This window comes from Nycticebus coucang, chromosome 9 (genome assembly GCF_027406575.1).
Source record: "Nycticebus coucang isolate mNycCou1 chromosome 9, mNycCou1.pri, whole genome shotgun sequence".
NCBI classification, from domain to species: Eukaryota; Metazoa; Chordata; class Mammalia; order Primates; family Lorisidae; genus Nycticebus; species Nycticebus coucang.
In genome coordinates, this window is record NC_069788.1 from 108,589,871 (window position 1) to 108,616,287 (window position 26,417).

General features: G+C 42.7%; 1 protein-coding gene across 1 annotated transcript; it reads left to right on the forward strand.

The window, feature by feature from the left end:
• Positions 1-776: 776 nt before the first annotated feature.
• ANGEL1 (angel homolog 1) lies at positions 777-26,006 on the forward strand. The gene is made up of 10 exons (XM_053602183.1): positions 777-945; positions 3,957-4,532; positions 5,679-5,908; positions 6,360-6,429; positions 7,526-7,959; positions 10,241-10,367; positions 10,665-10,775; positions 22,478-22,547; positions 23,004-23,167; positions 23,884-26,006. The coding sequence occupies exons 1-10, from the start codon at positions 882-884 to the stop codon at positions 24,042-24,044; spliced, it is 2,007 nt and encodes a 668-aa protein (XP_053458158.1). The 5' UTR covers positions 777-881; the 3' UTR covers positions 24,045-26,006.
• The last annotated feature ends 411 nt before the right edge of the window (positions 26,007-26,417 follow it).

The following is a 26,417-nucleotide window of genomic DNA, read 5'->3' on the forward strand; positions in this document are numbered from 1 at the left end:
TTTATTCTTGACTCTCTTATCAATGGGACACCTCTCACTCTCCTTAGGGAAAAGAAGGCCCTTTTCTAACAGGTAGAGGAGACAAAATCTTCCGTGCTGAAGCAAAGGAGGATTCTATTCCTGACCTAGACTCTGAGCTGGGGAAGATAGTAGAGGCAGGAAAAGGTGGAAAATAGGGACAAACTGAAGCTCACTCTTCTTTCTGGGCTGAGAAGGGGTAGATTATAGAAGTCAGGGCTAAGTTGAGCCTTCATGACACAGTCCAGCCCTTCATTTTACAGACAAGGAAACCGAGCTGGGGAGAGGTTAGATGGGTCCCAAGGTGGATACTAAGCGGCTATGTGGGAATAAACTGTGGTGTTTAAATAAGTACTGTAGACCCTCCAGAGAGGTACTAATTTTTTTTTTTTTTTAATTTTTGGTTGAAGAGACTTTATTCCAAAATTTGTTACCAAATAAACTAGGGGAGAAAGTTAGCAAGGGACATCTCAGATCATAAAATCTAGGCTTTATTATTTTGTATCCAGGTCAATTCAAATTCTTGTCCACATTTTACAAAGGGTGGGAAAGGCTGGGCCGTGGCGTATTGGGTTTATTGATTGCGTCTTTGTAAACAGAGAAAGTTTTGTCTCCTCTCGACCAGATAGAGGTACTAAATTTTAAACCCTGGCATCTTGATGGTGGAGGCAAGCCAGGCCCGCCGGTTGCCATGGGAACCGCCGCCTCCCGCCCGCTGCGAGCCCACCCGCAGCGCTGCGCTCAATAAAGTTGTTGTTGAAGCGCGGGCGGCGGCACCACGTGGGTCGGCGGGGGGCGGGGCCGAGTTGAGGGAGACTCCGCGGGCGGCGGCGAGGAGGGGCTGCGGGCGGCCGGCGCCGGCCATGATCGCGTCGTGTTTGTGTTACCTGCTGCTGCCGGCCGCGCGCCTCTTCCGCGCCCTCTCAGGTACCGGCCCCGCGTCTCGACAGGCAGGAACCCAGCCCGGGCCTATCTCTGCGGGGCTCTGCGGGTCTGAAGCAGCTTGCAGTGCGCTGGGCCTCGGGACCACAGTCCACCAGGCAGTGCCTAAGAGTGGGGTGGCGGTCCTTGGCCCTTGGCCCTCGGGGCCTCTCCTGATGCCAAGAGGCCCCGGCCTGGCTGACGACCCTCGTGGGCGGCCCCCTCCTCACACCTGTAGTCCGGTGACGTCGGGCCACGGTTAACGTGGAGGGGGGCTGCGGATGGGGCAGGGCCACCCTTCCCTACTCCTGGGGTGAGGGGTGCAGAGAGGTTCTGGGGCCAACTGAGACACTGCCCTTGGGGGGGTCAGGAAGGGATGACAGCTCCGGTCGAGGCGAGTGCCCGAATTGTGGGTAGAGGTGGGTCCACCCTAGGAGGTCTGTGGGCTGAAGTCTTGGATGTACCTGTCGTTCCCACATTAACTTCACACTCATCTTTCACAGCCGCCTGTCCGCTGTGGCTCCTCTGTCACTGTGTCTTGAAAACAAATGCTTACAAGTCAGAGACATTTAAATCTCAGCTTAGAAGCATTTTTCACGTTTGGAGAAAGATGTGATGGAGTAGGGGGCAATGCCCAGTGGATACTTTAAATAGAGGAGGAAGGATTATCCTTTACTTTCTTAGAATCTGCCAGCACCACCTGTTCCTGGTTTTTGAAATTCCAGGTTTTTATGGGACCATCAGTTTCTCTCTGAGGTCTCACAGAATACCCAGGCTTTTCTCCTGCAATTCAGAGGGCAGTACCAAGAAGCGTGTGTGTGTGTGTGTGTGAGTGATTGGTAATATATTACACATAAAAATATTTAAAATTATTTTTTTACTGTGTGTCTGCCACTGGAATGCAAGCCTCGGGGGGCCAAGGCCATGTCTATTTTGTTCACTATATCTCTGGTGTTAACACACTGCCTGGTATGTAGTAGATACTCAATGAATTCAGCAGTATCTTATGTGTCCATACTTGTGAGCAGAGGGACACTCCACAGAAGTAATTGTTTTCAGAGAACTAAGCATGCGCTTTAATTGCTGCTGCTGTCATTTCTGGACCTCTTCTGTTGTCCTTAGGGATAACAGTGTACTAGTCCAGAGGTTTCTAGACCAGTAGATTTCTAGGGAACTCAGATGAGGCCTCTTCCCCACCCACACATTAAAGTAGTCCCACTTGTATTTACTTTGTGTGTTTGGTTTCTAGGTAAGACTTTTTTTTTTTTTTTAAATAAAAGCATTCTGCTGCAGAAAAACAAACAACCACCACCGCCAAAAAACTGCCAAAGTTGAAAGCTACTAACTTTGTACATACAAACCATAGAACCTCTGCCGTCTGTTATTCATAGAGGATGTTTCAAGGGGCCTATAATTAGCCCCTGAGACTAAAGCCCAGCAACCCAGCCTGTGGGCTTAGATCAGGGTTTCTCTATCTCAGCACTGTTGACATTTTGGGCCAAATCATTTGTTGTGGGTCTATCTAGTGCATTTCAGGTTCAGCAGCATCTCTGTCCTTTAACCACTAGATCAGTAGCACTGCTATGGTTGTGACAACCAGCGTATCTCTGGACATTCCTAAATACCCACCGAGGGCAAAATCATCCCTGTTGAAAACCACTGTTTTAGAGAACGTAAATATACATAGGCCACAAGATATTTGAACTGTTGTTCAATATTTCAACCATTTTAAGTTTTTTCTTGCCTTTAAAAAAAATTGCCAATAAAATGAATCTGTTAAATAATTGAGGGCCAGCATCATGCATGCCACTTGGCCTGTGCTGTAAATAAATTAGTGTGTGGGATTGTCTGCTCTCATCAAAATACTGTGCTCAGAGTTCTAGGGCTCTAATTTTAGAGTGTTTCCCACCTGCTTTCTTGCCTGTTGGTTGTCATTTATGGTTGCTGTAACAGAGAGATTACAGCTGTCTTTTACTGCCAGTTGCTGGCATCTTCTAGTTTATAGCCTCTGATGTGTTGTGGAATGGAAAAGCAGATAATGAAATTTGTCAAGATTCTATAAGTAGAATAAATATTAATAGCTTTGAGAAGAGGCCCAAAGGCCTTTGCTAAGAAGTAAATTATAGATTTTGAGACCATCTATTTTAGGAGTTTTTCTTTTGGAGTGCATTCTTAGATTAGGGGATTTATAGAACTAGAAAAGCTCTTGGAGATTGTCTAGTTCAGACTTCTCTTGTACGCATATTATAGTCAAGAGTAACTCCATCTGACTAGAGCAGTAGTTCTCAACCTTCCTAATGCTGCAACCCTTTATACAGTTCCTGTGGGTCATGACCCACAGGTTGAGAACTGCTGGACTAGAGGCATTGGTCAAGGCCAGTTAGTTTTGTAAATTTCAGTTATAGACCATAGCCTACAATTTTGATTCATAGTCAAGTGCTGGTTCCAATGTAATGTAGTTCTTAGAACCAGAAAGTTTATATTAATAGCAGTCTGAACCATCACATAAAAGTGGTGGAGTTATGTGTGCTCATCTGTGTTTTAGATTTATGTGAGACAGTGTTCTTATATTTTTGTTTGTTTGTTTTTGTTTTTCTTAAGACAGAGTCTCACTTAGTGGCCCTGGGTAGAGTGCCGTGGTGTCATAGCTCACAGCAACCTCAAACTCTCAGGTTCAAGCGATCCTCTTGTCTCAGCCTCCTGAGTAGCTGGTATACAGGCGCCTGCCACAAGAGACAGTGTTCTTTTATTCATGCACTGAATATTTCTCAGATCTCTACCATACAAATTAGCTAATACTTATAAAGCACGTAGAGCAGTGCCTGGCACATAGTAAGCACTTTGCTCTGAGGAAGACGATGATGTTCCAGGCATTAAAGTGGGCAGGCTCAGTGATGATATAATGATGAGCAAGGTGGATGTGGTTCTTGTTTATATGCGGCTTTGGTCTAGCTGGGAGAAGAGTGTAGGTTGGTTGATGCTGTCTTCTTATAATCTGGTATTTTGGCTTTCCTCAGATGCTTTCTTCACATGTCGGAAAAATGCCCTACTGGGGAAGAGCTTGTCCCCCCAGGTAGAGGGCAACTTTGCCATGGCTCCTCGGGGCCCTGACCAGGAGGAATGTGAGGGCCTGCTGCAGCAGTGGCGAGAAGAAGGGTCGAGCCAGGTGCTCTCAACTGCAAGTGAAGGTCCTCTTGCAGATAAGGGACTAGCGCAGAGCAGCTTGGCACTCCTCATGGATAATTCCGGAGAACAGGACACTGCTTCGGAGGAAAAGTGGTCCAGCAGGCAGCTGAGTGACCTGCGGGCAGCAGAGAACCAGGATGAGCCTTACCCCGAGATTGTAGGAGAGGAGCCACTGCCAGAGGTTGAGGGCCCCATGTGGGCAGCTATCCCCATGCAGACTGCCCCCCAGTATGCAGATTGTGCTGTCCTCCCAGTGGGTGCCCTGGCTGCAGAGCAATGGGAAGAGGACCCTGCAGTGGTAGCCTGGAGCATAGCACCTGAGCCTATGCCCCAAGAAGAGGCTCCCATCTGGCCATTTGAGGGCCTGGGGCAGTTGCAGCCTCCCCCAATGGAAATACCCTATCACGGTGAGTCTGACAACTGGCTGAATGAGCCAAGGCAGCATGTTGTCTTGGGAGTAGGCAGAGCCATTGCTAAAGAGAAGATTCTCTGGTGGGGGGTCTCTGCCACTGCGTTCTGCTTTTTCTGAAAATATAGATCATTTCATCCAGCTCCAAGGTCTGACAGATGAGACAGTCACAGTGCAGAGAGGTAGCAGAACATGCCTAAGTTATAACACAGCTAGGCACTCAAGAATTGAAAGCAGACCCTTGTTTTGATTCTTCATGTTGTCATTTATTTGAAAGTGACCCAAGGATTTTCTGGGGGTAGGAGTGGAGAGGTCTCAGGGTCTCTGCTCTGCCTCAAATAGAATAACTCATGTTATTTGTGTTACATACCGGGAATCCATTAATATTTGAAGAAAGAATAACTTGGCTCAAATAGGTTTTAAGTCTGCTGTGCTGTAGGGAAGATGGGGACCACATCGTGGTTTCTGGTCCCACAGACTTTTTCAAGTTTAGGGGTCAGAAAGCACCCAAGGCTGAAATTACTCCAGAAATGTCTTTAGGGTGGTGCCTGTGGCTCAGTGAGTAGGGCACTGGCCCCATATACCAAGGGTGGTGGGTTTGAACCCGGCCCCGACCAAACTGCAACAAAAAATAGCCAGGTATTGTGGTGGGCTCCTGTAGTCCCAGCTACTTGGCAGGCTGAGGTAAAGGAATTGCCTAAGCCCAAGAGCTGGAGGTTGCTGTAAGCGGTGATGCTATAGCAGTCTATTGAGGGTGACAAAGTAAGACTCTGTCTCAAAAAAAAAAAAAAGAAAAAAAGAAATGTCTTTAACCTCAGGTGACTATTAAGCACACCCATCTGAGTGATTCTCCAGAGTCATGGATTATCAAAAGTGAGAGATCGTCAACCTATAAATATTTATGGAGCATCTATGGGGCACTAAGTACTGGGTTGTGAATAGGTGAATAGGCCAAGATTGTCTCTGGCTTTGTACCATCTAGTCCAAAGACTGTCCTTAGAATGCTGTTTAAATAACCAGAGAGAGTCGGGTGACAGGGAAGATGAAAAAAGGAACTTTAGGCATAATATCAGGAATGGCAACAGTGGTATCTCTGGGTAAAAGACATGCTTGTCATGGAACTCTTCTCTGAACCCCTTTGCAGAAATCTTGTGGCGAGAATGGGAGGATTTCTCCACCACCCAGCCAGATGCTCAGGGCCTGGAGGCAGGGGATGGCCCTCAGTTCCAGTTTACTCTGATGTCCTATAATATCCTGGCTCAGGACCTGATGCAGCAGAGCTCAGAGCTCTATCTGCATTGCCATCCAGACATCCTCAATTGGAACTATCGCTTCGCAAACCTCATGCAGGAATTCCAGCACTGGGATCCCGATGTAAGTGAAGAGGGGGAAGTGCCATCTTGCATTGCTGCTAGATCTAAGCTGTTGCCCAGCACTCTTAGAAGATGAATTCAACCCCATAGTTGAGAAGCTTCAAATCACTGGAGTCCTGCCTAGGCTGGAGCTTGCCTGCCTGGAGTCAGAGTTTTTGGCAGATGCTGAGAAGACTCTAAGTGTGTACTTTCTAGCCTCTTTATGCAGGGAGGGAGACTGAGGGATTCAAGGAGCAGGAAAATGCAGCACACATGTCTGGTCTTCTCAGCTTACGATTGGGCCTGTTCTTGCTATTGTTGGCTGTCTGAAAAGATGAGCCCTGTGGGAAGTTTTGGGGTGACCCTACCTGAGATCTGCAGCAGCTATCCACCTGGCTTTTGTGCTTGCTCCTAGGGGGTAGGAATCACATTCTAGAACTCTGGAGTGATTGATTTCCTTGTCAATTTGCCAGATCCTGTGTCTCCAGGAAGTCCAGGAAGATCATTACTGGGAGCAGCTGGAGCCCTCTCTGCGCATGATGGGTAACGCAGCTCCCTGGAATCTTTGCCAGTCTTTCTTCCTACAGCCCTGCCTACTCTCTCTCGAAAACCCCATCTTTTACTTCTGTCTTAGTACACTCTCAGTCTCACGTGTGAGCGAGCACCTTCCATGTGTGGGTGAGAAAGTAAAGTTCTACAGTTATTAAAGCAACTCTGACATATGTTGCCATTTAATTCTTAAAGTAACCAATGTGGTGAGACTATAATTACCCCAGTTGAGGAAGCTGAGGTTCTGAAAATTTGTGTGACTTTCTTTTTTTTTTTTTTTGAGACAGAGTCTCAAGCTGTTGCCCTTGGTAGAGTGCCCTGGTGTCAGCTCACAGCATCCTCAAACTCTTGGGTTTAAGTGATCTCTTGCCTCAGCCTCCCAAGTAACTGGGACTATAGGCACCCACCACAATGCCTAGATTTTTTTTTTTTTTTTTCGAGACAGAGTCTCAAGCTGTAGCCCTGGGTAGAGTGCTGTGGCGTCATAGCTCACAACAACCTCAAACTCTTGGCGTCAAGTGATTCTCTTGCCTCAGCCTCCCAAGTAGCGGGGACTACAGGCACCACAATGCCCGGCTGCTTTTTTATTTTTTGGTTGTAGTTGTGGTTTAGCTGGCCAAGGCTGGGTTCAAACCTGCCATACTTGGTGTTTGTAGCTGGCGCTGTAACCACTGTGTTACGAGTGCCGAGCCTGTGTGACTTTCTTAAAATCACAAAGCTAGTAGATAGGGAGATAGGGTTCCAACTTGTCTGACTCCAGATTCCATGTCCTGTTAATTCCTATTGTGTTATTTTGCTTCATGCCCTTCCTTCCCTTCATCTTCTTCTAGCCCAGCGGTTCTCAACCCGTAGGTCACGACCCACAGGAACTGTATTAAAGGGTTGCGGCATTAGGTTGAGAAGCACTGTTCTAGCCCCTCAGTCATCTGGTTACAACTCGAAGGGAACCGAGGGAAGTGGTAGGGGTGGCTCCCCTTACTGAGTAGCAAGAACAGTGCCTTAGACGTGCACAACTGGGCCGCTGCTGCTGATTGGAATATTCAGGTTTTGAGGACTCTGACCCGTCTCCTTGGTGGAATTTTCTTTGCAGGCTTTACCTGTTTCTATAAGAGGAGGACTGGGTATAAAACGGATGGCTGTGCTGTCTGCTACAAGCCCACCAGATTCCGTCTGCTCTGTGCCAGCCCTGTGGAGTACTTCCGACCTGGCTTGGAGCTTCTCAATCGGGACAACGTGGGCTTAGTGTTGCTACTGCAGCCACTAGTCCCAGAAGGCCTGGGGCAAGTCTCAGTGGCCCCCCTGTGTGTGGCAAATACCCATGTCCTTTACAACCCACGCCGGGGTGATGTCAAGCTGGCGCAGATGGCTATTCTCCTGGCGGAAGTGGACAAGGTGGCCAGATTATCAGATGGCAGCCACTGCCCCATCATCTTGTGCGGGGACCTGAATTCAGTCCCTGATTCACCCCTCTACAATTTCATCAGGGATGGAGAGCTCCAGTACCATGGGATGCCAGCCTGGAAGGTGAAGTGGGAGAGGCCACTGTGGGGGTGGGAACAGGGTCTAGGGACAGGTTTAGGTGTTGACATCCAGTGCTGCTTCTGTGGCAGGGACCTCAGTTACACCCTTTCTGGCTCCCTCCTGCTTTTTCTTTTTAGTTGAATAGCTTGTGCCCAAACCTGGAAGCTAGGAACTCTTGAGTACTTTGGCATATTGGAATCCTTTTCATTTTTATCATTACTTTATTTTTAATTCACAAGTAATACATAAGTACATAATGCACAGATTCAGACATTATAAAGTAAAGCAAAAGCCTCCTTTACTGTCTACATTCCCTAACCTCTAGTAGTGACTGTTCTAAGTTTGGTGGCCATCTTCTAGATTGTGTTCTGTGCATTTACGGGGTTATCTGTGTTCCTATGATGTTGTAATCAAAATTTATATTTATTAAGCATTTACTATGGCTCAGGGACAATTTTAAGCATTTTACATGTATTAGTTTGTTAATTCTTAAAATTTCTATCATTGCTTCCATTGTATAAGAAAACCAAGGTGCAGAAAAGTTAAGTAATTTGCTCTAGGTTATGCAGATAGTTAGTAGTGGAACCAAGACTTGTAACCAGTTGGTCTGGCCCCAGAGCTTTTGCTTTCAAATACTATGCTGTAATTGCTTATAACAGCTAGTAGGTCATTTATCACGTGTGTTTTATAAATGTGATATACTATTGTATGTTTCATTTGTAGCTTCTTGTTTTGTTCAACAATTTGCATATGAATCTGTCCCATTCTAACTGCTAAATGATGACAGCTTAGATGTTTCCTAGTTTTATCAGCTTGTGCTGATTTCTTTATGTGTCACTTAATCTTATTCCTCAGTTTTGCCCATACTGATCCAACCTGTTGCTTAATTTTTGGCAAGGCATAGTAGAGAAAGGACACAAAATTATTGAATTATAGGTGAGCACTTTGGGATTTTATGTTAATGAGGTTACTCAAGGGCCAACAACATCATAGTTGCCAAGTGCACAGAGAAAGGCATCATCTTGCTCTAAAGCAGCAGTTCTCAACCTGTGGGTCGCGACTCTCAGGAACTGTATTAAAGGGTTGCGGCATTAAGAAGGTTGAGAACCAATGCTGTAAAGGAGCTATAATCAAGGAGCTCAGGGAATGGGAAAAAGAATGTACTGTGCGCCTGCCACATAACAGGCATGGTTGGGCTTAATGAATGAGACCACTTGCTTTGCAGCCAGTCTTGAGTTCAAATGCCTGCTCTGCCACCTTGGGCAGGTTACTTCACTTTCTTAAGTCCTATTTGCCTTATCTGTACATTAGAGACAAAATATGACCTACTTCAGAGGTGTTTTTGTTTTCTAGGTAGATTAAATAAAATAATGCCTATAAAGTATTTTCCAGGACTTAGTTCAAAGGAAACAGTCAACAACTGGTAGTGATTATTATTAAGATTCTTAATTGTACATGGTATTATTATACCATTTTACAGTAGAGGTTTTTGAACCCATGAGAGTTACCTAACTTGCCTAAAGTCACACAGCTATTAAATGGCCATTAAAATTCCAGGTTTGTTTTGTTTTAGGTTAACATATTGAAAATTTATGCCCTTGAAGGGCAGAGGGATTGTGTCTATCACCGCTCTATCCCCAGCACTTAGCTAGTGTCTCTTGGCATTCAAATATTTGTTGTTGTTAAATGAAATAAAGGGGATTTTGCTTCACACGTTGGAGATGTGCAGATGACTGATGTTGCCGAATGTTTCCCCTACTACGTTCTGTCCGTTCCCAGGCTGCTCATTGACTTTGACCGAGGATGGTGACATAGATACGGTAAAGTGCTTTGGTGCATTCCCCATTTGGTTTGACCCTGTGGTTTCCCAATAATAGGTTCAAGATATTAGACTTTGATTTAGAAGATCCAAAGGTCAAGATAAACCTCTTCCTATTGCAAGTTAAAGCCCTTAAGAGTTGATATTCCCTGTGGAGAAATGCGTAGATTTTTCTGAGGTGAAATTTAGGGAACCACACGTTTCTGCAGTTCTATTCTCCTTGACTCACATGCCTTACTTTCTTAGCCCTCAATTCTGTTCCATGGACATTTCAGTTTTTAGTGACAAAGCGATGGTTGATTTAGCTCCTTATTTTTAACCTTCCCCTGAGACATATGTGGCTTATACCACATACATAGTGTGTGATTGTGTGTGTTTGTATTTGTACACATGTCCTACAACATGGGCTCTTATTTCCTTTTCCTGTCTTGGTTTCCTCATTCCCACCCTGCTCTTTCTTTGCAGGTATCTGGACAGGAAGACTTCTCCCATCAGCTTTACCAGAGGAAGCTGCAGGTCCCACTGTGGCCCAGCTCTTTGGGCATCACTGATTGCTGTCAGTATGTCACCGCCTGTCACCCCAAGAGATCAGGTGAGCATGTATTACATTCATGTTTTCATGCCCATTCTGGAAGAAAGCTGGCACCTTAATGACAAGAGCAAGTGGAACCTCCTTAGTTCTTTTAGCAAGTTCCTCTGTTTTTTCCCATTGTCCTCCCCATCGACACCCAATAAAATAGACTTTAAATTTTTGCTGTTGGAAAATTGTATTATCAGAGCCAGACTTCCTCTGTGTCCCTGTGCTAGAAGTTTCTAGGTGCTAAGAGGGCTTAGCATGTGGCTCCTTTTCCTTTCTTTCACTGTGTATATGGCTTTTCCTGGCTTACAGAGAGACGTAAGTATGGCCGAGACTTCCTATTACGTTTTCGCTTCTGCAACATCGCTTGTCAGCGACCTGTAGGACTGGTTCTCATGGAAGGAGTGACAGACACTAAGCCAGGTAATGGAAAAGCCTGTTTTCTTTCTTTCTCATCTCTGATCTTTTTCAGTTATGTCGTTGTCTACTCTTTTCTAGATACAATTCTTAGAAATCAGCTTTTGGTAATAAGTAGACTTAGAATGAAGGCCAGTTGAGTTCGTTGGCCATATGCATGCATGGACGTGCATTGTGATGAGAGCTCTGCACTGGGGATCAGGAGAGCTGAGTTGTAACTAGCTCTGAGAGCTTGAGTTAAGCCGTTTAACCTTTTTAGGCTTAAGTTGCCAAGAACTTGCATGTGTTCAGCACATCTGATGGGACTTTGGAAATCATAAGGTGACTTTTGTAATAAAAAGTTGGTCCTATTGAGAATTTCCACATTGAATGTAGCAGTGTACACTTGACATTCTCCCTTTCTTGTCTCTGAAAACACTCCAAAGCAACAAGGAGAATGGAAAAAAGAAATTCAGGCTCCATCTTTGGCAAAACTAGGAGATCTGAAGATATGTGAAACTACAATACAGAAGAAATGGCTGCGAGAAGCACTGGAGGATCATGCAGGGATGAACATATAGAGAGACTTACCTGTGGGGCTATAAGGATTTCACAAAACCAGCAGGGTGTACTTCTCCAAGTGAGGAGTGTACCTTGAGGCACAAAATCAACTCCCTTATTTTTTTATTTTTATTTTATTTTTTTTTGAGACAGAGCCTTAAGCTGTTGCCCTGAGTAGAGTGCCATGGCATCATAGCTCATAGCAACCTCAAACTCTTGGGCTCAAGCAATTCTCCTGCCTCCGCCTCCCAAGTAGCCGGGACTACAGGTGCCCGCCACAATGCCCGACTACATTTTGGTTGCAGCTGTCATCGTTTGGCGGGCCTGGGCTGGATTCAAACCTGCCAGCTCTGGTGTATGTGGCTGGCGCCTTAGCCTCTTAAGTCACAGGTGCCACGCCCAACTCCCTTATTTTTTCAACAAGAACAGAATGCACAGGTTGTAGTAGGATAATCTCTGGACCTGTTTTGATTCTAAGAGACAGCAGAGGAAGGCCTGATCAAGGAATTAAGCCACATTTGCATTAAGCAGTCTGTTCAAGTGGGATAGCAGGGATGAAGTACTTAGGGAACTGCTTATCTCTGAGGGGGGAGAGTAAAGACTAAAAGGACTTGTATGTAACACTATGTCATAAGGAAAATTTCTGATAGTTGGATGCATACCCAGTTGTTCTCTTACATAAACTTTGTACAAATAGCTGGTGCAGAAAAATCCCAACTGATCAAAGCTAGATTTGCCCACAATAATCAACATGGATTTATACTAAAATACTATAAGAATAAAAGAAGGACGGAATGGGAAAACAAGAGGCAGATAAAGAATACATAACTTCAGAGATAAAAGTTATTGCCATGAAGCATATGGAAATTATGGTTATTTTCCTATGAATTAGAAAAGGAAGCAATTGTCTTTATAGAAGAAGAACACAAAACAAAAACAACTGCTTTTATAAGTTCAGACACTTTGCAAGACATCAGAAGGTGAAGTTCAAGCTGCAGAGTTCAGAAAAATGGGATAAAAAATAAAATACTACAAAAAATGGAGACAAAACTGAATATTGCACAAGTGCGAATAGTTACTGCTGAAAACAAGGTGGAAGACTGGACGGGTGAGAATTCTTTGAACCACCCATGCACTTTTGTAATAAAGGCAAGAGACTGGGGTTAGAAAAACAAACAGAATCCAACAACACATCAAAAAAATTATACACCATGACCAAGTGGGATTTATCCCAGGGTCTCAAGGCTGGTTCAATACACGTAAATCTATAAATGTAATTCAACACATAAACTAAAAAATAAGGACCATATGATTCTTTCAATTGATGCAGAAAAAGCTTTTGATAATATCCAGCATCCCTTCATGATCAGAACACTCAAGAAAATTGGTATAGAAGGGACATTTCTTAAACTAATAGAGGCTATCTACAGCAAACCCACAGCCAATATCGTATTGAATGGAGTTAAATTGAAATCATTTCCACTTACATCAGGAACCAGGCAAGGTTGCCCATTGTCTCCATTGCTCTTTAACATTGTAATGGAAGTTTTAGCCATTGCAATTAGGGAATAAAAGGCGATCAAGGGTATCCACATAGGGTTAGAAGAGATCAAACTTTCACTCTTCGCAGATGATATGATCGTATATCTGGAAAACACTAGGGATTCTACTACAAAACTTTTAGAAGTGATCAAGGAATATAGCAATGTCTCAGGCTACAAAATCAACACCCATAAATCTGTAGCTTTTATATATACCAACAATAACCAAGCCGAACAAACAGTCAAGGACTCTATTCCTTTCACAGTAGTGCCAAAGAAGATGAAATATTTGGGAGTATACCTAACAAAGGATGTGAAAGATCTCTACAAAGAGAACTATGAAACTTTAGAAAGAAATAGCTGAAGATGTTAACAGATGGAAAAACATACCATGCTCATGGCTGGGAAGAATCAACGTTGTTAAAATGTCCATACTACCCAAAGAAATATATAATTTTAATGTAATTCCTATTAAAGCTCCATTGTCATATTTTAAAGATCTTGAAAAAATAATACTTCGTTTTATCTGGAATCAGAAAAAACCTCGAATAGCCAAGACATTACTCAAAAATAAAAACAAAGCAGGAGGAATCACGCTACCAGACCTGAGACTGTAGTATAAATCCATAGCGATCAAAACAGCATGGTATTGGCACAAAAACAGAGAAGTAGATGTCTGGAACAGAATAGAGAATCAAGAGATGAATCCAGCTACTTACCGTTATCTGATCTTTGACAAGCCAATTAAAAACATTCAGTGGGGAAAAGATTCCCTATTTAACAAATGGTGCTGGGTGAACTTGCTGGCAACCTGTAGAAGACTGAAACTGGACCCACACCTTTCACCATTAACTAAGATAGACTCTCACTGCATTAAAGATTTAAACTTAAGACATGAAACTATAAAAATACTTGAAGAAAGTGAGGGAAAACCGTTGAAGGAATCGGCCTGGGTGAATATTTTATGAGGAGGACTCCCCAGGCAATTGAAGCAGTATCAAAAATACACTACTGGGACCTGATCAAACTAAAAAGCTTCTGCACAGCCAAGAACATTGTAAGTAAAACAAGCAGACAGCCCTCAGAGTGGGAGAAAATATTTGCAGGTTATACCTCCAATAAAGGTCTAATAACCAGAATCCACAGAGAACTCAAACGTATTAGCAAGAAAAGAACACGTGACCCTATCTCAGAGTGGGCAAGGGACTTGAAGAGAAACTTCTCAAAAGAAGACAGACGCACAATCTACAAACACATGAAAAAAAGCTCATCATCCTTAATCATCAGAGAAATGCAAATCAAAACTACTTTGAGATATCACCTAACCCCAGTAAGAGTAGCCCACATAACAAAATCCCAAAACCAGATTTGTTGGCGTCGATGTGGAGAAAAGGGCACACTTCTACACTGCTGGTGGGAATGCACACTAATACGTTCCTTCTGGAAGGATGTTTGGAGAATACTTAGAGACCTAAAAATAGACCTGCCATTCGATCCTATAATTCCTTTACTAGGTTTATACCCAGGAGACCAAAAGTCACAATATAACAAAGAACATAAACATATAAACATCTGTACCAGAATGTTTATTGCAGCCCAATTCATAATTGCTAAGTCATGGAAGAAGCCCAAGTGTCCATCAACCCACGAATGGACTAGCAAATTGTGGTACATGTATACCATGGAATATTATGCAGCCTTAAAGAAAGATGGAGACTTTACCTCTTTCATGTTTACATGGATGGAGCTGGAACATATTCTTCTTAACAAAGTATCTCAGGAATGGAAGAAAAAGTATCCAATGTACTCAGCTCTACTATGAAGCTAAATTATAGCTTTCACATGCAGGCTATAACCCAACTATAGCACAAGACTATGGGGAAAGGGCCAAGGAAGAGGAAGGGAGGGGGGTGGTTTTGGTGGAGGGAGGGTAATGGGTGGGACCACACCTACAGTGCATCTTAGAATGGGTACAGGCGAAACTTACTAAATGCAGAATACAAATGCCTACATACAGTAACTAAGAAAATGCCATGAAGGCTACGTTGAACAGTTTGATGAGAATATTTCAGATTGTATATGAAACCCGCACATTGTACCCCTTGATTGCACTAATGTACACAGCTATGATTTAACAATAAAAATAAATAAATTAAAAAAAAATCCAAACAAAATAAAAATAAGCAAAATGAAATGGAAGTAAAGGGATAAAAAGGATTAGAGAGAAAATGACAATAGTAAAAGATAAAGGAAATTCAACATACACATAATTGGAATTCACAAAGAAAACTAGTCTAATGGCCCAAAAGAAATATTTAAATATATTATTTAAAAAAGGTTTTCCCAAAGTGAAAAGATCTGAATTTTCAGATTGAGGACATACCATGTCTCAAAAAATGATGTGGGAGAATCAATACTAAGACATCTTAGTGAAGTTATTAGAAATCGAGAGTAAAAGAATGCTTTGGGCAGTTGCACCAAGAAATAGAGCTGTCTGAAAGTGTAACAGTAACCAGTTGACTTCAGACTTCTTAAGGCTACATTCGACCTCTAGAAGAGGTGAATCAAGGCTCAAGGAAAAAGGTATGGCTCAAGAATTGTTATATAGCCTTTCTTGAGGAAAATACTAGAGGAATAACTAAAGGCAACCACACAATGGCTGGGAACACTGTAGTAAAATGGCTGGTGGTGAACACTAAATTTATTTTTTTGTGAGAATTTAATTTGAATTGGCATTTTGCACAGAGCAGTAAACATTCCAGTGGCTCAATTTTCTTTTAATTGCAAAGCTAAAGTATCATTATAGCTGTGGGATGACCACCCCGTATTGAGCAACTATCATGTGCAGGAACTGGGATAAGTGCTTGTATAAGTCAAGCTAAGGCCAGGGAGCAGTGGCTCAGGGTTTTCAGGGTTTAAGATCACAAAATCCAAAAGTTTAACACTAGCAGAATCCCACATAGATAATTTCATTTTAAGAATAGATTATTTAAACTTGAATGAAACATAAAATAAGCATTTCAATTTAACAACAAAATTAAACCAAAAACCTTTAAAACACTTCCTGATTATTACTTTGTAAGTGGAAAAGACTCATTTCTATGGGGAAGGAACTACCCAGCTCATTATCAGTGCAAGATAACAGTACTGTTTTCAAAACTAGGATTAGATTTGGGTAAACACATATACTCACCACATGCTGTGAACATGCCCTTCTGTTTGTTCAGTGCTCCACACATAGCCCCCACTCCCCTGGAGCTGAACAGACTCCTGATGAATTTCTTTTAAAGACTCCAAATCTGAAAACCTATCCTTTTTTTAAAAGGCCGCGAATAGAAGACTTAAATTCAGTACAAGGAGATCATACTGTGGGAGTTCTTTTTTCTAGAGGATCTATCTAGATATGGTAACAAATATTTCTAGTTCATCCAACCCAACTATACATATCAAAACATACTAATTTGACTGTGACATTAACTTTGAAGGGAAGTCTAAACTGAAGCCACAGAATGTCTAGAAAATAACAACAATGAAAGATATATTTATACTCAGTATTCAGTAAAAAAATTCATAGAATTATATAGAATTTAGCATCATAGAATTATACTAATAGATATGAAAGAATGAAAATAAGTGAATTAAGTATTCAATTCAAGAAGTTAGGAACAGAAAGTCACCACAGGGAAAGAAGATTAAAATGAGAATAATTTAGAAAATGGAATTAACTAATAAACTCTTTAACACATTGCTGACCTATCACAGCCATATATACTTGGTAATATAGCTAGTTTCTGTGTAAAAATGCTGTGTTAACATAGCAGCTGTTCCCAGATTCATTTCTCCCAGTCTCAATTTTCAGTTGTCCCCAATTCAGCCTGTTTCCCCCACAATCTCTTAGCTGCTTATAATACAGAATCTTTTAGTGCCTCTAACATCTTAACACATTGTTGACCAGCCTTTTTACTCAGAAACCATCCATGTTACCGGGTAACTCGTGATAACTCAGCAATGTATTAAGAGGTGATTGTTTGGGGTCCATTGTGCTAGCTCATGCCTGTAATCCTAACACTCTGAAAGGCCAAGGCAGGTGAATTGCTTGAGCTTAAAAGTTTGAGACCAGCTTGAGCAAGAGTAAGACCTCATCTCTACTAAAAATAGAAAAACTAACTGGGCATGGTGGCTGGCACTTGTAGTCCCAGCTATTCAGGAGGCTGGGGAAGAAGATCAGTTGAGTCCTGGAGTTTGAGGTTGATGTGAGCTATGGTGCCACAGCACCCTATCCAGGGCAATGGAGTGAGACTCCGTCTCAAAAAAAAGAGTTGGTTGGTTGAGGAAAAAAGAGCTGTTGGCTCAGTGCCGGTAGCTCAGAGGCTAGGGTGCCAGCCACATACACCAGAGCTGGCGGGTTTGAATCCAGCCCGGGCCTGCCAAACAACAATGACAACTACAACCAAAAAAAAAAAAGAATAGCCGGCATTGTGTCGGGCATTTGTAGTCCCATCTACTTGGGAGGCTGAGGCAAGAGAATCACTTAAGCCCAAGAGTTTGAGGTTGCTGTGAGCTGTGACACCCCGGCACTCTACCAACAGTGACATAGTGAGACTCTGTCTCAGAAAGAAAAGCTGTCAATCAAATAAGCCCATCCTATTTATGGCTGGGGAAGGGGGTTGTGAGGAACAGGAACACATGTCCAGATGTAGAAGAGAAAAGAATCATAAGAGGTTTTTTGCTTAACTAAATGTAAAAGGAAAGTGAAAAGGTAGATGGTATATAAAATTAACTTACTAAAACTGATTTCAGGGAAGATTGTCTGAATGGACTAATTACCATGGGGGGAATAATAGAAAAACTTCTCAGAGATGCAGTCCCTCAAATACACTAGGCTCAGATTGAAAAGGGAACAGCCTCAAACCTTTAAATACACTGTGATTCCTTTACTACATAAGTTCTTGTAGAGCACAAACAGGAAGGGGGCTAAGTTACTTTTATGAAACAGTTATATTGACACCAGCACCTGACAGTAATTACCCAGAAAAAGTAAACTACAGACTGATATTCTCTACCTATGGATGTTGATGCACAGTTCTTAAATAGAAGATCAGGAAACAAAGTCTAGCAGCATATTGAAAGAGCAGTATTCCATGACCAACTGAGGTTTATTAAAAAGTAAGGATAATTCAATATTGGAAAATCTATGAATATAATTTATCACACATGTATATGAAATCCTCTCTAAGATATTAAAGAAACATTTTTTAACATTCAACATCTATTCTGGATTCTTTTGAAACAAACTCTCTTAAATTAAGGAAAAAATGGATATTTCCTTCCATTGTCGAAATATATCTATCTCAGATCCAAAATCGGGATCTTACTTTAAAAAAAAAGCTCTAGCTATTCTTTTTTTTTTTTTGAGACAGAGCCTCAAGCTATCTCCCTGGGTAAAGTGCCATGGCGTCACAGCTCACAGCAACCTCCAACTCCGGTACTTAAGCAAATCTCTTGCCTCAGCCTCCCCAGTAGCTGGGACTACAGGTGCCCACCACAATGCCCCGCTATTTTTTGGTTGCAGCTGTCATTGTTTGGCAGGCCTGGGCCAGATTCGAACCTGCCAGCTATGGTGTATATGGCTGGTGCCTTAGCCACTTGAGCTACAAGCGCTGAGCCTCTAGCTATTCTTGTTAAAGATAGGAGCAAGACAAGCATGACACTATTATTATTTAACTGTTTGGAGATACCAGCCAGTGGAATTAGAAATATAAGTAAGAAAACAAGTAAAAATGGAAAGGAGGGAACGGGAGGTGCCTATGGCTCAAAGGAGTAGGGTGCTGGCCCCGTATGCTGGAAGTGGTGTGTTCAAACCCAGCCCTGGCCAAAAACTGCAAAAAAAAAAAAGGAAAGGAGGGGGTAAGTTATTACTTGCTCATGATATTGTTATATAACTGGTGACTGAAGAGAGCTAAAATAAGCATGAAATACTGAGGTAATTCTGAAAGGTAGCTGGAGACAAGATCAATATGCAGAAATTAGTAGTAGTCATACATAACAATACTGATACATTTGTTAAAAGACTATTTGTATAAGTAACTAAAAGAAAAACTATAGAAATAAATTTAACAGGAAAAACGTAAGATATGTAAAAGAAAATTTCATTTCATCTAAATTATCAAATTTATTGGCATAAAGTTTTCTGTAACATTCCATTATCCTTTCATTAATATTTAAACAGTATCATTGAGATGAAATTCACATGTCCTAAAATCCACCCATTTGAAGTATGCATTCAGAATTGTACAGCCATTACCACAATCTAACTTTAAAACATTTTCGCCACCCGGCCGGGCGTGGTGGCTCATGCCTGTAGTCCCAGCGCTGTGGGAGGCCGAGGCGGGTGGATTGCCTCAGCTCAGAGGTTCAAAACCCATATGAGCAGCAGTCAGCCAGAGTAAGACCCTGTCTCTACCAACATCAAAAACAGCTAGCACCGCAGGAGAAAGAAGAAAATCAACAAAAAAGAAGTCCTTCAAACAAACATGAACAAGCACACTGAAATTAAAAAAAAAAAAAAAATTTTCGCCACCCATTAGCACTCTCTTTTCCATTTCTCTCTCCCCTTGTCAAAATTCAATTGACCATAGAATATGAGTTTCTAGACTTTCAGTTCTATTCCATTCATCTGTGTCTGTCCTTATGCCAATACCATACTGTCTTGATTATAGTAGTTTTCTGTACAGTAGTCCCTCCTCCTGCATAATTTTGCAGTTACCCATGGCCAACCATGGTTGAAAATACTGTGATATTTTGAGAGAGAGTTCACATAACTTTTATTATTATAGTATATTGTTGTAATTGTTCCATTTTGTTGTTAATCTTTTACTGTGCCTATATTATAAATTGAATTTTTACATACGTGTGCATAGGAAAAAAACGTGTGTGTGTATATATGTGTATATATATAGGGTTTGGTAATATCTGTGGTTTCAGGCATCCACTGGGGGTCTTGAAATGTATTCCCCATAGATAAGGGGGGACTCTTATACTTTTGAAATAGGAAAGAGTAAATCTTCTGACTTTTTTTTTTTTTAGAATGATTTTGACTCTTCTGAGTCCTTTCCATTTCCATACGAATTTTAGGATCAACATGTCAATTTCTGCAAAAAAAGGCAGTTGGGATTTTGGTAGGGATCTACAAATCTATAGATCAATTTGGGAAGTATCACCATTTTAACAGTCTTGTTTTATGACTGATGAACATCAACTAACTGTCTTTCTATTTATTTAGATCTTCTAATTTCTTCCTATGTTTTATAGTTTCCAGTGTGCAAGTCTTACAATACTTTTGTTAAATTTATTACTAATTATTTTATTCTTTTTAGTGCTATGGTAAATGGAATTATTTTCTTAGTTTTGCATTTGGATTGTTTATGCTAGGGTATAGAGATAGGACTTTTTTTTTGAGACAGTCTCACTTTGTCACCCTTGGTAGAGTACTGTGGTGTCATAGCTCACAGCAACCTCAAACTCTTGGGCTCAAGTGATTCTCTTGCCTCAGTTTCCCAAGTAGCTGTCCACCACAACGTCTGGCTATTTTTTTTTTTTTTTTAAGAGACGGGATCTTGCTCTTGCCCAGGCTGGTCTCCAACTCCTGAGCTCAGGCAATCCATCTGCCTCGACCTCCCAGTGTGTTGGGATTACAGGTGTGAGCCATCATGTGGGTCAAAATAGGACTTTTGTATACCAATTTTGTATCCTGCACTATTGCTGCACTCATTTATTAGTTAAAACAGTTTTTTAGTGGATTTCATAAGATTTTCTCTGTATAAGATCATGTCATCTTGCAAACAGAAATAGTATTATTTCTGTTCAAACCTGGATACCTTTTATTTCCTCTTTCATAATTACCCTAAATAGAACTCTCAGTACAATGTTGGATAGAAGTGATGAGAACAGATACCTTTGTCTTATTCCAAATATCAGGAGTAAAGCTTTCAGGATTTCACCATTAAGTGTGATAGCTGTGTGCTTTTTAATTCCTTTTATTGGGTTGAGGAAGTTCTATTCCTGGTTTGATGAGTGTTTTTTAATCATGAAAGGTATTGGATTTTGTCAGATATTTTTCTTTTGTCAAAATAATCATGTGGTTTTTGTCCTTAAATATTCTGGTAATATGATATTCTTGTTAACTGATTTCTCATATTAAACCAAGCTTATATTCTTAGGATAAATCCAACTTGATCACAGTATATAATCATTTTTATCTTTTGCTGGATTTGGTTTGCTAGTTTTTTATTGGGAGATTTTGCACCTATATTTATAAGGGATATTGATCTGTAGTTTTCTTTTTGATGTTTTCTGTAGTATAGTTTATAGTAATACTGACCTCATAGAATAACTTGCGATGTGTCCCATGTCTCCTCCTCTTACTTTTTGCAAGTGTTTGTGAAGGATTTGTTTGAACTTTTCTATTAGTGTTTGATAAAATACGCCAGTGAAGCTATCTGAGCCTGCCCTCTTCTCTGTAGGAAGTTGTAAATTACTAATTTAATGTCTTTATTTGTTAAAGGACCATTTAGATGTTCTACTTCTTGAGTCAGTTTATAAAGTTTGTGTCTTATTTTAGGAGTTTGTCCATTTTATCTAATTCATCTAATTTGTTGGTATGCAGTTGTTTATAGTATTTTTTTTTTTTTTTTGCAGTTTTTGGCCCAGGCTGGGTTTGAACCCGCCACCTCTGGCATATGGGGCTGGTGCCCTACTCCTTTGAGCCACAGGCACCACCCTGTTTATAGTATTTTTTTAAAGGGTTGTTTTGTTTTGAGACAGGGTCTCACTCTTTTGTCTGGTAGTTGTTTTTTTATTTTTTATTTCTCAATGATTGGTAGTGATGATGGCCCTTCTTTCATTCCCAACTTTAATGATTTGAATATTTTGTGTTCTTGGTCAGTCTAGTTTAGGGTTTGTCAGTGTTGTTGGTCCTTGTTATACTATTAACGTCAGTAGGATCTGTAGTAATGTTTCTTCTTTCTTTCCTGACATTTGTATGTGTACATAAGTACACATATGTGTATGTACATATACATATGTGTGTGTGTATGCTTACGTACCTAGATGCATATATACACAATGGATGGTATATGATAGAAAATCCTTAGAGCAGGGGCTGTGGCCTATGAGCTGTATAACCTAAAACAACTCTTATTTTTCGCAGAAGAAAAAAAAGGTTGGACTTCCCTGCTTTAGAGGAATATACCAGGAATTAGCATTGGTTGCCTTTGGAGAGGGGAATTGAATGGCAGGGGTGAGTGGGAGGGAAACTTCACTGATACTTTTTTCTATGTTTTGATTTTTGCATCATGTAATTGTATGACTTGGTCTTAAAAAAAAAAAAGAGTGGTGAGCCATGGAAGACCGTGTCTATACCAGAGGCCTTTAACTGCCTTCCTTAGGTTCTTGACTTTGGTTTATTGTTTTCCTCCTCTCTTCTCTGTTTCTCTTTCCCTTTTCCCTCTGGATCTTTCTGGAGTAGTCCAGTCAAGGATCCTGGAGGGATTTCAGAGTGGGAGGTTCTAACCCTGCTTCTCACTGTCTTATGGATAAGAAAACCTTTTTCTCCCTGGCCCTCTACAGAGCGACCTGCAGATTGGGCTGAGTCTGTCCTTGAGGAGGATGCGTCTGAGCATGAGCCTGTCTTCCCCAGGTACATTCTCTCCAGTTCTCTTCAGCTTTTAGTCTACTCCCTGTGTAGGTGTGAGAGAGATTCCAATGGCTGTCCTAAGGCTGTTTTGGGGGAGCCTTTTTGCTAAGCTCTCTCTTCCTCTAATATTTTTCTAAGTTTATAGAGGGGCATACAGGTATGCAGAAGCCAGAGGTTCTTGAAAAGCCTATGCATTCTTTTGCCTGGTCTACAGACAGGGGCGCATTGGATATACTTTACCAGGTAACAAGAGGAGAGTGAGGGTTAAAGAATGTCAGGGGGCCCCAATGTAAATGTGTCTGTTTATAGGCTAATTTTAGCTAAGACTGCCAACCTCTATTAGTATAGGAAAGAATTTGCTGAGATTGAGTCATTTGGGATCATCCCTTAAAAAAAGAGAAAGGGGCCTTGAGAAAACTTAGTTTTTGTCAACTGACTTCTCCCTGTCTATCTCTGTAGGACTATAGGTACCATCCAACACTGCCTCCACCTGACCTCAGTATATACCCACTTCCTGCCTCAGCATGGCCGCCCAGAGGTTACCACGATGCCCCTGGGGCTGGGAATGACAGTGGACTATATCTTCTTCTCAGCTGAGTCCTGCGAGAATGGGAATAGACCTGGTGAGCATGGGGGATCTTGGGTTCCTACAAGTCACCCCTGTGGTCCCTGGGAATAGTTAATGGTCAGGCATGTGGTGGCATGGGGGCTGCTGGGACTCAACCAGCAAAGGGGCAGATTTCCTACCTCCTGGTCATCCTCATCCCCATAGGCCACTTGCCTGCCATCTCTCTTTTTATCCTGTAGCATTAGAGAGAGGTGGGTAGAACAGTCACTCTCCATCTCTATTTTAGAGGTAAAAGCAGAGCTCTAGGAAGTGATTGGATTTGTTCAGGGGCAGCCAGTTTAGTTAGGTTAGAGAACCTGTTTCCTCTCTTCTGACCCCCATACCAATATCATAGTATAGAAGCTCCATGCCTATATTTTTTAAAGAATATTTTTTTAAACGTTTGAATTGGTTTCCTTTATTTAAAAGTCGGATTTTAAATTGAAAAGCTGGATCTCTAGATTTTCTTGGACAATCAAAAGATCTCACAATGCTGAGCCTGAGTGTATAGCCCCCAGCTCACCACAGTCCCCTGGAACCCACCTGACTTCATATTATCATGGAGTGTCTCTGAGAAAATAAGGCCTTCTTCCCCAGAGGCTGTAGGAGGTTGTGAGGGATGGTGGGACAGCCAAGAGAATGCAGCCCACTGAAGGCATAGCTCCCAGAGGACCCTGTCCCTGCCTACCCGTGCTGCGTGGCTATACCCTTGGCTTCTGCTTTGTGCCCCAGATCCGAGGCTGTATCGAGATGGAACTCTCAAACTCCTGGGCCGTCTCTCCCTCCTCTCTGAAGAGATCCTTTGGGCTGCCAATGGTTTACCCAACCCCTTCTGCTCTTCAGACCACCTCTGCCTACTAGCCAGCTTTGGGATGGAAGTCACCGCCCCATGATGGGGCTCCCAGGGGAAGAGAGCTTCTCTTCCAGAAGAGCTCACTGGATCAGAGACTGTGGAAATATCCCATGCTTCTGGAAACTTAGATCCAAGAAACTTACGTCCCCTCCCCTCCCCCTCCTTGTTCCCTTTTCCCCATGGTTAGATTTTCTCCAGGCCTGTCCACATTTTCTGCCTGTGGTCCCTGCCCCACCTTAACCTCTTCCTAATCCTGTGCCACACATTCAGTGGCCCTGGGAGAGGCAGAAGGGGTGGGGGGGTGTTTCCCCTTTCTTCCATGTATCCAGTGCTCCCCCTTGATTTTTAATTACGAGGGTTGTGGGAGCTATTGATCTCATTGGTTATTTGTTTTTAGGCTGTTTCTTGGTGGTACCTTCTGACCCAACCTTCTCCCTACCTTCATGACCTCTGGGCCCAGCCCTCTTGCCGGGCATGCGCGTGTGAGTTACATGTAGCGTGCATGTGTCCTCATGGTGGGACTGTTCTGAAGTCATGCCTGCCTCTGATCAGCCCACTTTCCACACTGGGGCTGTAGGCCTACTGTCATGCAGGTTCAGAGCACGACACAGTGGCTTTATGCTGCCAGGTAGCAGCAGGACATGGGCCCTTCCCTCCTTTTAGCCTCTGTGTTTCATTAGGCATTCATCCTGCCAACCAGGGCAGGCTCATCATCATATGGCCTTTGGGGACAAATGGGCCCCACAGCCCAGAGCCAGCAGATTTGGGGATGTGCTACCTGTCCCAGAGATATCTTCCAGCCCAGCTCTCCCCACAGACTTGGCATGATTTCTGCAGGGCTTGTCCCTTTCTCCAGACTGCTCTGAAAGAGGCAGAAGTTTGAACCCTTATGTGGTTCAGTAGGCTGGGATAGTGGGGTGAGGTTTAAAATTCCTTTAAGGATGAGGAAAAAGAACCTTCAGGAAACTCATGTCTCACTGGACTCTGCAGCATGCAGAACTGGGGCAAGGGTAGGAGTCTCAGTGGGGAAGGAGCATATACACTCTGTAGCTGCCTCAGCGGGGACTTAAGACCTAAGGGGCCAGTTCTCTTTCTTCTGCACACCCAAGAAGCAGTTTTCTGTTCCTTTCCCCCCCACCAGTTTTTGCTGTCTCCTGCCTCCCCTGTTCCCTTCTGTTTTCTCTCTATAATAGCCTAGTATTTAGCTCAGGTCAATCCCTCTCAGCAGAATGGTGGCCTTGGGCAAAAGTGGTCCAAGAACTTAGGGTGGCAGTGCTTGAGAGTTTGCTCTGTCCAAGCACGGCCTCAGCTGTTTGCTACCTCTGTTTTCCCTCTCCTAACACAGGGGTACCTTAGCTAATTGAGGGGGTTTGAGGGCTCCCTAGCTCATATTGTGTCACCTGCATGCCTTAATCTTTCATTGCTAGGGTGTCGCCTGGGCCAGCCCCTCCCCACATCTCCCTTAGCTCAGAGTAGCTGCTGGCCCTGGTAAATTTGACCCAGACTTCCAGAATGGGACTGAAGATAGTGGCCAAGAGCCTTGAGCTATGGGCAGTGAGCCAGAGGTGAATGTTCTTTCCTGTCTTTAAAAGCCAAAGACCCAGCTTGAATTCTGCTGCTGCATTCATGGTTATGAGTTCTCCATACCTAGGTTCTGGGGGATTTATTTTTCTGTGTGTATATATTTTTAACTTTGTTTCCCGGGTACCAGGCATGTGCCTGTCTGAGCCCCAGGCCTGCCTGTCGACACCCCCACTATTCACTCTGGTTGTGTCCCCTGGGCACCTCCTGAGATGGTCTCAAGACAGTGCCCTATTGGTTTCTAGGACTGGGGCCTGTCAGCGTTGTCTTCTGCTAGGAAATGCAACTTAAAAATGGCTTAAGATGGCAGATTAATTATCTTTTCTTGTTTTCTTATTTGTTTCTGTTTCAGAAATGAAATGGGGGTTTTAAATGGCCATTTAAACTCTCTTTTTCCAAATAAAGGTTTACCTTCCCCCTCCCCTACTGTTGGTTATTTTATTAAAAGGATCCTAAGGGCAGCACCTATGGTTCAGTGGGTAGGGCGCCGGCCCCATATACCAAGGGTGGCAGGTTCAAACCCAGCCCCGGCCAAACTGCAACAAAAAAATAATCCGGCGTTGTGGTGGGCACCTGTAGTCCCAGCTACTTGGGAGGTTGAGGCAAGAGAATCTCCTAAGCCCAGGAGTTGGAGGTTGCTATGAGCCATGTGACAGCACAGCACTCTACCAAGGGTGATAAAGTGAGACTCTTGTCTGTACAAAAAAAAAAAAGACAATTATATTCAACAATTAAAAAAAAAAAAGGATCCTAAAGGGCTGGGGTTCTCAAGATAGGGCCTAAAGGATGAGGTGGGCAGAGAAGAGCCCGAGGGGCTTCTGATCCTGGGGTG